Raw genomic sequence first — 11,334 nt, forward strand, 5'->3', positions numbered from 1 at the left:
CACTATCTTCCTTTTTCTTATCTTTCTTTCCTTCCCTTTACTTTTTCCTCTCTTCTTGTTCCTCTGATCCCCTTCCTCTTATTTCTTTCCTGTCTGCCTTTTCCATTGATCTCTTTATCTTTGTCTGTCCTCTCTTTTCTTTGCCTGTTCCTATTCCTCTCCCTTTCATTATCTTTTTTTCCCTTTGTTTCCTTCCATTGCCTTATTCTTCCAGTTTTTCCCCCTTTCTGCTCTCAATCCTTCTCAAGCTCTATATATCCATTCTTATTTCTCTCTCTCTCTCTCTCATGCTCTCTCTGATATACTCTCTCTCTCCTCCTCTTTCCTCTCTCTGTTTCCTTCTTTATCCTTGTCTCTTGTCCATGTTTCCCTTGTCTCTCTTCTTCCATTTCACAATACTTGCTTCCTACTTCATTCTGAATCAAAGTATCCCCATTTCCACCCCCCTCCCCATGACCAATGTGAGGAGAGATCCTCTAACCCTTATTTTTGCCCCTCAATGCTGGTCACTACCCCAGAGCTGGTGTTTGTACAGTGATCTTTAATTTTTGTTTGCTTCTAAAACAATAGTTTTTGCTGTCCAGAATAATGGAATATTGACTATTTAAGTGGACAACAAAAGAGGGTACCTGAGTAGCTAAGCCTCCTTCCCTGGGTCTTGGGATACTTCTTTCTCTCATCTCTCACTTTCACTTTAATTTCTTTGCTTCCCATAGACTCAAATTGGAAAAGAAAGCTACTTTGAGCCCTGAGAATAGGGCTGCTACTGTGACCTTCTTGATGCCAACTTAAGAAGAGCAGGTGGAAAACTTTCATTGGGTGTGAGATAGGGAGGTTTTGGAGGGTTGGAAGGAGGAAGGTATGGGGAAAGTCATGGAGTATAGAAATGACATTTCAAAATAGATGAAAACTTCCAACCTTTTGCATTTAAGGAAGATATTTTGATTTATTTGGGCTCTAAATTTTCATAAGGTTAACAGTAAGCTCAGAAGAAGATGAGTTTATTGTAGAGGCAAAGCTGGGTAGTTTATGATTTTTGAAGTTGGAACTGCATATAAGAATGACATGGCAAATGTAGAGAATTTTGTGGCATATCCTTTGAGAACCATTATTAGAGGTCTAAGAATCTAAGAAAAAGATGGTTATATATTGAGCTTCAGGGAATTTCTGTGGTCAGGGAGCAGAAGAAGCACACTTTATGAACAAGATGAATAAGGAATGGCTATAGAGGTGGGAAGAGAACCAGAGATGTGCAAAGTCATGGAGCCAAAGCAGGAAAGTTTCAGCAATAGAACTCAAATGGTGAACCTTAGATATCTAGTCAAACTTCTAAGTAAAATAGAAATTATTTCTACAATGTTACTGAAAAAAGGATAATTGACTTTCTACTTGAACATATCAAGTCATGTGGAACTCATTACCTCAGCCCGCTTAATTTTCAGAAAAATGTTAGTAAATTATTCCTTATACTGAATTAAAACTTGATTCTTGGTAATTTCCAACTATTGATTTCCAGTTCTGAAATCTGGAAAAATATTTGATTCTTCTTCCACATGAAAATCTTAAGATATTTGAAAATAGTAAGCATGATCTATTTCCTTCTCTCTACATCCTTTAAAAAAAGGAAGTATTGAGTAATAAAGATGAAGTAAGAAAAAGTCATCAAGTTTGGAGATTTTGGAGAGGAGTTGTAGGAAGAGAAGACAAACTTGTAGAGGGCTAAGGAGAAAATCGGTAGTGAGAAAGGGTTAGCTGATGATTTAGAACTCGAGGAAAAAATTTGGTAGTCAATCATAATTGCTATTAGCCAACAATTGTATAATGCTGTAAAAAGTCATGAAGTTTGCACATTTTATCTCATTTCATCCTCACAACTGCCTTATGAGGTTGATGTTACTATTATCATCCTTATTTTCTTGTCAGTCAGTCAGTCAACAAGCTTCTATGAAATGCTTATTATGTATCCAGCATTGTGCTAAGTGCTGGGGATAAAAAAATGGCAAAAACAATCTCTGGTCTCAAAGAATTCCTGTCCTAATGTGAGAGACATAACTATGTACATAAATGATATGTATAATACAAATGGGAATTGATAGCAAGGGAAGGCTTAGAAGGAGAGAGTGGCACTGAAAAAAAAGACTTCTTTTAGAAGATACTGTTTGTGATGAATCTCAAAGGAAACTAGTGGAGCTAAGATACAGAGCATTGTAGGCATGAGGTACAGCTAGTGCAAAGGCAGAGATGGGAGATGGAGGATCACATGTAAGGAAGCACAAATAGGCCAGTGTTTCTAAATGGCAAAGTATGTGGAGCACAGAAAACTGTAAGAAGACTAGAAAGGTAAAAAAGGCAGGGCTGTGAAAGGCTTTAAATGTTCACCACAGGTCTTTTTAATTCACCCTATTAAGTAATAGGAAGTAGAGTAGGGGGATGATATGATCAGACCTACATTTTGGCAGATGAGTGAAGAATAATTGGAGTGGGAAGAGACTTGAGGCAGGGAAACTCATTAGAATACTATTGTGCTTGTCCACCTATGAGGTGGGAGGGACCTATACTAACTAGGGTGAGGGGAAAAGGCAACATGAAGAGATGTGAAGATAAAAAGATAGAGTAGCTATATGGGGTAAGTGACAGTGAAAAGTTGAGGATGATACTGAAATTATAAGCCTGAGACAATGGGAATATGGTAGTGCCCTCAATAATAATCATAAAGTTGGGAAAGGGAGGGGGTTTGTGGATAAGGTAATGAATTATGTTTTGGACATATTGAGTTTGAGATGCCTACAAGACATCCAGTTTGAGATGTCCAAAAAGCAGTGGGTGATGTGGGACTGTAAATCAGGCTAGAGATGAAGTTGGATATAGATCTGGAAAGCATCTGCATAGAAATGATGGCTGGACTCATGGGGGCTGATATTGCCAATGAGACAGTATGGAGGGAGAAGAAGAGAGCCCAGGACAGAGCTTTAGGAGACACTGATGGTTAGTGAGTGTATGAAACTCAAGCAAAGGTAACTGAAATGTGGTTACAGCCTAAATAGGGAAAAGCTAGAAACAAGATATAATCTGGATTCTCAATGCCACCCCTCTTCAAAATGTCATGTACTTAGTAATTGACTACTGGAATACAGCATGTGGAGCCAGGGGATCATTAGAATATAGATATTTAATTAGATAGGACACTAGGAACTATGTGAAAAAATCAAAGGATTGCACTGATTTTGAAGATTCTTGTCTAATTTTCTCTATTTTTATAGATGAAGAAACTGAAGCCCCAAGATGAAGTATCTTGCTAAACAACATAAAACTCAAAAAAGTTTTGATGTGAATTTCTTATCTGCCCTTTTAGATTCATCACTCAAAGTCATAATGGATATTTTATTGGTGCTAAATCAAGATGCTAATGATTGCTAGGATCCTTGATTAGTACTATATCTTATGTGCAATTTTTACCACCCCTAACTCCTAACCCCTTCTGGTACTGTGTTATGTCCTTGTTATTTTTCTTCATTGATTGATTGAAGGCAGAGAATGAGAGACTGATGATGTGGGAGAGGGAAGGGATTAGTTTTTAATTGAATTGATAAACCAGAGTGACTGAGATCTACTTATGAACTCACCCTCTCTCCTTCCCACAAGGTCCTCTGACTTCACATTTCCACTATGGCTTGTGCCCACAATGCCTCCCACACTCCCATATTCTTGTTAGTGGGGCTGTGGAGAGGTGGACCCCCCAATCGCCTTCTTTTCCCATTGTTCTTAGTTGCCTATGTGGCTGCTGTGGTGGGTAACTTGATGCTGGTTCTGCTCATCACTTGGGACTCACAACTTGGTACACCCATGTATTACCTGCTTCGTGGCCTCTCTGTAGTGGATACAGGACAGGCCACAGTTACTTTGCCTCAGCTGTTGGTCCATCTTGTCTCTCCCCAACCAGTCATCCCTGCAGCCCGTTGCCTAGCCCAGTTTTTCTTCTTTTATCTGTTCGCTGTCACAGACACACTAGTGGTGGCTGTCATGGGACTGGACCGTTACGTAGCCATCTGTAACCCACTGCACTACTCAGTTTTGATGAATCGCCATGTCTGTGATTACCTGATGGTTTCCTGCTTGATCCTGTCCTTGTTCCACTCCCTTTTGCATTCAGGGCTCTTACTGCCTCTTCAGTGGGCTGGGGATAGTGGAGGTGCTGTCTACATCCCTCACTTTTTCTGTGACCACTGGCCTCTGGTTCGGGCATCCTGCTCTAACATCCAGTACAATGTGCTGGCCATCTTCTTGGAGGGTAGTTTATTTGTGGCAGGTCCCTGTGCTCTCATTCTATTCTCTTATGTCCGCATTGCAGCTGCCATCTTTCGCTTGAGATCAGCAGCTGGACGCTGGAGGGCTGTGTCCACTTGCAGTTCTCACCTCACCATGGTTAGCTTCCTCTATGGCACTGTCATTTGGGTGTACTTCCAGCCCCCCTCTCACAACTCCCCAGAGCAGGACATGGCAGCTGCTGTGATGTATACAACTATTACCCCTCTGGCCAACCCATTTGTCTACAGTTTCAGAAATAAGAATGTTAAGAATGCTCTCCACAGACTTCTGAGTTCCAGTAGAGTGAACTCCCAGTTAGATTGGCCCTGAGACATGTGGGCATCCATATGAAAAATTTACTCCAAGGAGTCCATGGATCCTTGTTCTTAACAAGCATTGCTATGTTGGTCTTAGCTCCAGCAAATTATTCATTCAGATTCAGTATAATCAATAAGCAAATGCACCTTCTGAAGCCAAATACATATGTGCCACACATGTACGTGAGCTTGGCTTCTTTGTATAACTAGGTGTTGTTGTGATTAATAAAATGCAATATAACTGTAAAAAGTATTTCTGAATTATAGCAATTTTTGGTCATCAAGCATTTTTACAATAAATTAATGAGTTAAATTAACAGGCACGTGATAGGCTCTGGAGATGCAAATGCAAAGAATGAAACAATCAGTAGTCTACAAAAATACATTGTAATGGGAGAGAAAATAAGTATACATATACATATGTTTACACACAGTATGAAGATAAAGGGAATAAATACAAAGCAGGGAGAGATGACACTAGCATTTGAGATCACAGATATGATAATACACTACTCTAATATGAGATTTTTTGAATGTCAAAAAAGACCTTCATACTTAAAAGTTGGGAATCGTTGATCTAGAACTCAGTTCCTTTCTGGTTATGATAGACCTATGAGAGATTAGGGTATCCAGTAGAATTAGGACTTCTGTTGAGGCTTATCCTATTCATAAGATTCACTAGTCTGCTACACTGTAAATCTCTGTCATGGTCTCAGAAAATCTCAATATCGAAGGGACTCAGAAGTCATCAGCTACAATCTATACCTAGACTAGAATCTCCGCTATAGCTTAACCAGTAATTAAGAACCAAGATTTTCCTGAAGATCTAAGAGAACTTGGAGGAGTAGATGGGAAACCTGCCATATCCCACATTTGGATACCTCAGATAGTTAGAATTTTTTTCCTTTATCTAGTATAATTTCCTTCTTTCTGCCTTCCCCTAGTTGCTCTTGTTCTAGCTGTTGGGGTCAAGCAAAATCAGTCAATTTCTCTTCCACATAAGTTATACTTAAATACAACTATCATATATCTCCTAATTTTTTCTCCAAGCTAAAACACACTCCATTCTACCCAATGCTACCATTTTACTACTTAAATTGCCAAAGAAATTTTATTGAGGACATATCTTACCATGCAACTAGTATTCTCAACTCACTCTAATCACTTTCTAGAAATTTTAGGATGAAATATAAACTCCTCTGTTTTGCTTTTAAAAGTAACTTTATAAAATTTTAAAAGTAATCTTTTAACAATAATCTGATCACACTTTACCTTTCTAGACTCATTACTTCCCTTTCAGCACTCTGTGCTCTAATCACACAGGACTTTTCACTATTCCTCCCTCATGATATTCTATCTCCCATCTCCAGGCCTTTGCATCAATAGTCCTTATGCTTGGAATAGTAAGATACCTTCTTACCTCTGCTTCCCACAACCCCATTCTTCCTTTAAAATGCAACTTAGCTATGGGTAGGCAAAGCAAATATAATAAAAATGACAGTTTTACCTGTCATTTAGGTCCATATCAATCAAACTACCAAAAATTATTTTATATAGCTAGAAAAATAATAAAATTCATCTGAAAAAATAAAAGGTCAAGAATATCAAGGGAATTATTAAAAAATGTGACGAAAGAGGCCTAACCATATCAGATCTCAAACTGTATTATAAAGCAGTAATCATCAAAATATTCTGCTACTGGCTAAGAAATAGAGTGGTGGATTGGTGAAATAGTAATCTATTATTACTAATTACTAAGATAATTATGACTACTAATCTACACAATACTTTGTAGTAAATGACCATAGTAATTTAGTGTTTGATTAACTCAAAGAGCCAAGCTTTTTTGGACAAAACCTCAGTATTTGACAAAATCTGCTGGGAAAACTGGAAAACAGTATGGCAGAGTTAGCTATAGATCAACATTTCACATTACCAAGATAAGATCAAAATGGATACATGATTTAGGCATAAAGGATGATACCACAAACAAATTATAAGAGGATGGAGTAGTTTATGTGTCAGACCTATGAATAAGGGAAGAATCTATGACCAAATTAAGAGATGGAAAACAGATAATTTTTTTTTACTTTAAATTAAAAAAGATTTTGCACAAACAAAGCTAATATAGCTAAGATTACAAGGAAAGCAGAAAGTTTGGGGAAATTTTTGACATCAAATATCTGATAAAAATTTAATTTCTCAAATACATGGAGAACTGAATGAAATTTATAAGGCTAAAGGTCATTCCGCAACTGATAAATGGTCAGAGTATGTGAACAGATAGTTTTCAGACAGAAATCAAAGCTATCTATAATCATACAAAAATGCTCTAAATCATTATGATTAGAGAAAAACAAATTAAAACAACTCTCCAGTACTGCTTCACACTGGTCAGATTGGCTAATATGATAGAAAAGGAAAATAATAAATGTTGGAGGGCATATGGGAAAACTGGGACAGTAATGCACAGTTAGTAGAGTTGTGAACTGATTCAACTATTCTGGGGAGCAATTTGGAACTACGTCTAAAGGGCTGTAAAATTGTGCATACCCTTTGACCCAGCTCTACCATTAGTAGGTATGTATCCCCAAATGATAAAATAAAAAAAGAAAAAGAATCTATTTGTACAAATACATTGATTGCAACTCTTTTTGTGGCAGCAAAGAATTAGAAATTGAGGGGATACTTATCAATTGGGGAATGGCTGAGCAAGTTGTGATATATGACTGTGATGCAATACTATTGTGCTATAAGAAATGATGAGCAGGATGATTTCAGAAAAAAACCTGGAAAGACTTACATGAACTGATGCAGAGTGAAGTAGGTAGAACTAGGAGAACATTGTATACAGTAATAGCAACATTGTATGATGATCAACTGTGAATGACTTGGCTATTCTCAGCAACACAATGATCTAAGACAATTCCAAAGGACTCATAATGAAAAATGCTATCCACTTACAGAGGAAAAAAACCAAACCAATGTTGTCTGAAGGCAAATCCACATTCTTTAAGTTTTTTATACTTTTTGTACACTGCTTTATTTCACACCATGACTAACATGGAAATAAGTTCTGCATGATTGCACATGCGTAGCCTATATTAAGGGGCAGCTAGGTAGTTCAGTGGATAGAGCACCAGTGTAGGAGTTCGGAGGACCTGAGCTAAAATCTCACCTCAGACACTTAACACTCACTAGCAGTGTGACCATGGCAAGTCACTTAACCCCAATTGCCTCATCCTGGGTCATCTCCACTCATCCTGATGAATATCTGGTCACTGGATTCAGATGACTCAGGAGGAGAAGTGAGGCTGGTGACCTGCACAGCCCTCTCTCACTCAAAACAAAGTCAAGTGCAAGTTATGGCATCATTTCTCTGATGGCATGGTCTTCTTCGACAACGAAGGACAAGCACACACAGCCTATACTAAATTGCTTAGGGTCTCAGGGAGTGGGGTTAGGAAATGAGGGAGGGAAAAGATTTGGAACTCAAAAGTTTTTTAAAATGAGTATAAAAATTGTTTTTATCTGTAATTGAGAAAAATAAAATGGAGCTTATTTACTAACTTCTACACAGAGCCTTTGTTGATCTCCCATCAGCTAGGCTTCTTCATTTCAAACTACCTTGTGTTTAACAACTTTCTGTGTTTTTCTCTATATGTTTAATAACAGTAATAGATTTGTATTTATGCTGTCTATATTTTTATATACATGTATTTGCTGTCTTATTCATTAAAATGTAAGTTCACTTTGAGTAGAGAGAACAACTAGGTAACACATTGGCTAGAGTGCTGATCTTATAATAAGGAGGATATCCGTTCAAATCTAGTCTCAGTCATGCACTGGCTAATATCTTCACAAGGCACTTAACCTCTATCTTAGCTCCTCATCTGTTAAATGGGTATGATAATGGCACTTACCTCCCAGGGTTGTGAGGACAAAATGAGATTTGTAAAAGTGCTCTGCAAACCTTCAAACAGTATATGAATGTTAATTACTGTTATTATAATTATATTATACAGATTATTTCACTCCTTGTACTTGTATCTCTAGAGTCTAGGACAGTGCCAAGCACATAATAGATACTTAATAAATATTTGCTAGTTGATTGTTATTCCCTAAATTATCAACATCATTTCTAAAATGTGTTGTCAGGAACTGAACGCAATACTGCCGAAGTCTGATGGGGCAGAAGACAACAGGATTATTACTTCCCTAGTTCTAGAGGTAATATGAATATTTATTAGGACTTTTATATCTTTAAATCCCTCACAGCACCCAGTAATGGTTTTTGTATATAATAAATACTCATTAAATATTGGAAGAATTGAATACATTTTTTAGAACATGTTCTATATATGTGAGTATTTTATCCATATTCTGGAAAAACAGCCTTTTATTTTCACTTTAAAGCATTCTCTGAAGGGACTCAACGTAGAATTGTGAAGAATACCAGTTTTGGAGTCAGAGAACATGGATGCAAATCTGTGCTTTGTCTCTTACTTGCTGTGTGTCCTTTCGAAAGTCACTTTGTCTCTCTGGGCCTCATTTAGCTTTTCTGTATAACTAGGTGGTTAGACTCTAAAGTTATTTCCAGCCCTAAAGTCTAGTAACTTATGATCCTATAGCAAATGCATACACACATATACATATGCACACACACACACACACACACACACACACACACACACACTCCAGAAATTATGCATGCAATAAATAATCCATTCGAACAGATATTTCTATTATATATTGACTAGTAGCCTGATCTCAAGGAACCTGTAGTTATATCTTCTGCACCTCAAGATCCTCCAAAATACCTTACATAGTGCCTTACACATGGTAGGCACTCATTAATTGGTGAACAGATGAACTTACATATCCCTAGGAATTATATGTATGTCCTTTGGAACCACACAAGAATAGAATGTCATAGGCTTAAGTAAAAAATAAGTGTTGGAGTTAGGACTTGGACCTAAGTCTTTTGACTTTAAGTATAGTACTTGGAACTCTCTAGCCCAGCTGTCTCTGCTAGGACTCCTATCTTCACTCTCTTCCCACTGAAATACTATAGACTCCCTGGGATTGCATAGACCAGCTTTGGCCTTACCTTACTGGGTTCTTAGACTCTACAGAATTTCCGTGCCTCTTCAGTCATGTCAGCTGTTTTACTTTCAAGGGTTGTTTTCCTCCATCAGAATTGAGGGTGGGGACTGTGTGGTATATTTTTGTTTGTATTCTCAGTGTTTAACATGGTGCCAACTATATACTAAGAATGTAATAGATACTTTATTTTATCTAACTTCAATAGTTTCCATTAACCCACTCTAGAACTAGCTCTCCTTAAAAAAGAGCTGTGGTTACTCAATTCCATTTAAAAAAACATTTATTAATTAACTGGTATGTAAAAGTCTTTGTAAAAGACATAGGAAATACAAAGATATGCACCTTGCCCTCAAGGATCCTTACAAGCTAAGATGTAATTAAATGGGTAAAACAGAAAGGCAAATGCCAGTATCACTGAGAAAGAGGTAGGCCCTAGTGGGGCTCTGGAAAGGACCCAAACAATTGGAGAGGAAATCTTTCCCTTAGTTTCCAGAGAAGTTTCTTTGTCTCTTTGTTCAACGAACCACCATACTCTTCAGCGTCTGAAGAAAATCAAGCAAGCAGGCAATGAGCATTTATTAAATTCTTAGTATATGCTAAGTCCTGTGCTAGGTTTTAGGAATACAGTGACAAATGTGAACGTCTCTGCCCTCAAGAATTTTATGTTGTTACCAGGAAAATGCCCAGAGAAAAAAGTAAACACAGGGATAACAAATGATCATGGACATGAAATTTTTGAAACATTTCATAATGCTATGTATTGTAATTCATACATGGCTTCATTTAACATTCATTTGCATGATTTATTTTGTTATTTGTACATGGTTTCATTGAACAAAGACTCTCTACTGTGAGAAAACCATTATCTTAGTCACCAAGGGAGAGAAAATTTCAATGATTTCTGTCTTCATGCAGTTTTAAATGGGTACATTTACAAATAATTATAATGCCCAGGATTCCCAGGTAAATACATTAAAGTTCACTTTACTTTTAAGGGTCATGATGTGATTTACACTGAGTAATTTATTTAATCCTTTCAACTCCCTGTGAGGGCAGGAGTATAATTTATCATCATTCTCCTTTCGCAGATAAGAAAATGGAGGCTCTGAAAGGGGAAAGGAAGTTACTTAAGGTCCCACAGCTGGGTCAGATCTTGGGCTCAAATTCAATTTTTATGACTCATCTACACCAAGTTGATTCTTAAGGGAGAAGCGTGATGACTAACTGCCTTCTAAACTTTATATTATCCCATTTACATTTTAAGGTACAGATAGGAATAATAAAGCCTTTTGTAAATTTTATCGAAATATAGAAATCTGAACTGCTTTCCGTTCCTCCTCCAGTACACTCTTAGTTTCAAACTGTTCTACATTCCATCCTTTGAACACACCTCATCTTATCCTTTCTTTATGCCTTTTTTCTTGATGTTTTGATGGCTGGAATGCCCTTCTTCCTCTTCTCCCATTGAGCTCAAGAAATCAGGAGAAAATCAAGCTCAGATTAAGTCTAGAGATTAGATACCCAAAACTAGAGTATGGACTTGAGACCTTTGGGAGAGAGGAAGCTTGCTTATCTAAATAGCCCTTCCCAGTAAAACATTTAGCAA

The 11,334-nt window shown here is 37.3% G+C and overlaps 1 protein-coding gene across 1 annotated transcript; it reads left to right on the top strand.

Moving 5' to 3' along the window:
- Positions 1-3,666: 3,666 nt before the first annotated feature.
- Positions 3,667-4,635, top strand: LOC140518229 (olfactory receptor 1B1-like). Its single transcript, XM_072630177.1, has one exon. It carries the CDS (start codon positions 3,667-3,669, stop codon positions 4,633-4,635), a length of 969 nt encoding a protein of 322 aa, XP_072486278.1.
- The last annotated feature ends 6,699 nt before the right edge of the window (positions 4,636-11,334 follow it).

Source organism: Notamacropus eugenii, chromosome 1, assembly GCF_028372415.1.
Source record: "Notamacropus eugenii isolate mMacEug1 chromosome 1, mMacEug1.pri_v2, whole genome shotgun sequence".
Lineage (NCBI taxonomy): Eukaryota > Metazoa > Chordata > Mammalia > Diprotodontia > Macropodidae > Notamacropus > Notamacropus eugenii.

What these genes read in the sequence shown, in the direction of transcription:
- LOC140518229 (XM_072630177.1), top strand. Translation starts at nt 3,667, where the DNA reads ATGGCTTGTGCCCACAATGCCTCCCACACTCCCATATTCTTGTTAGTG.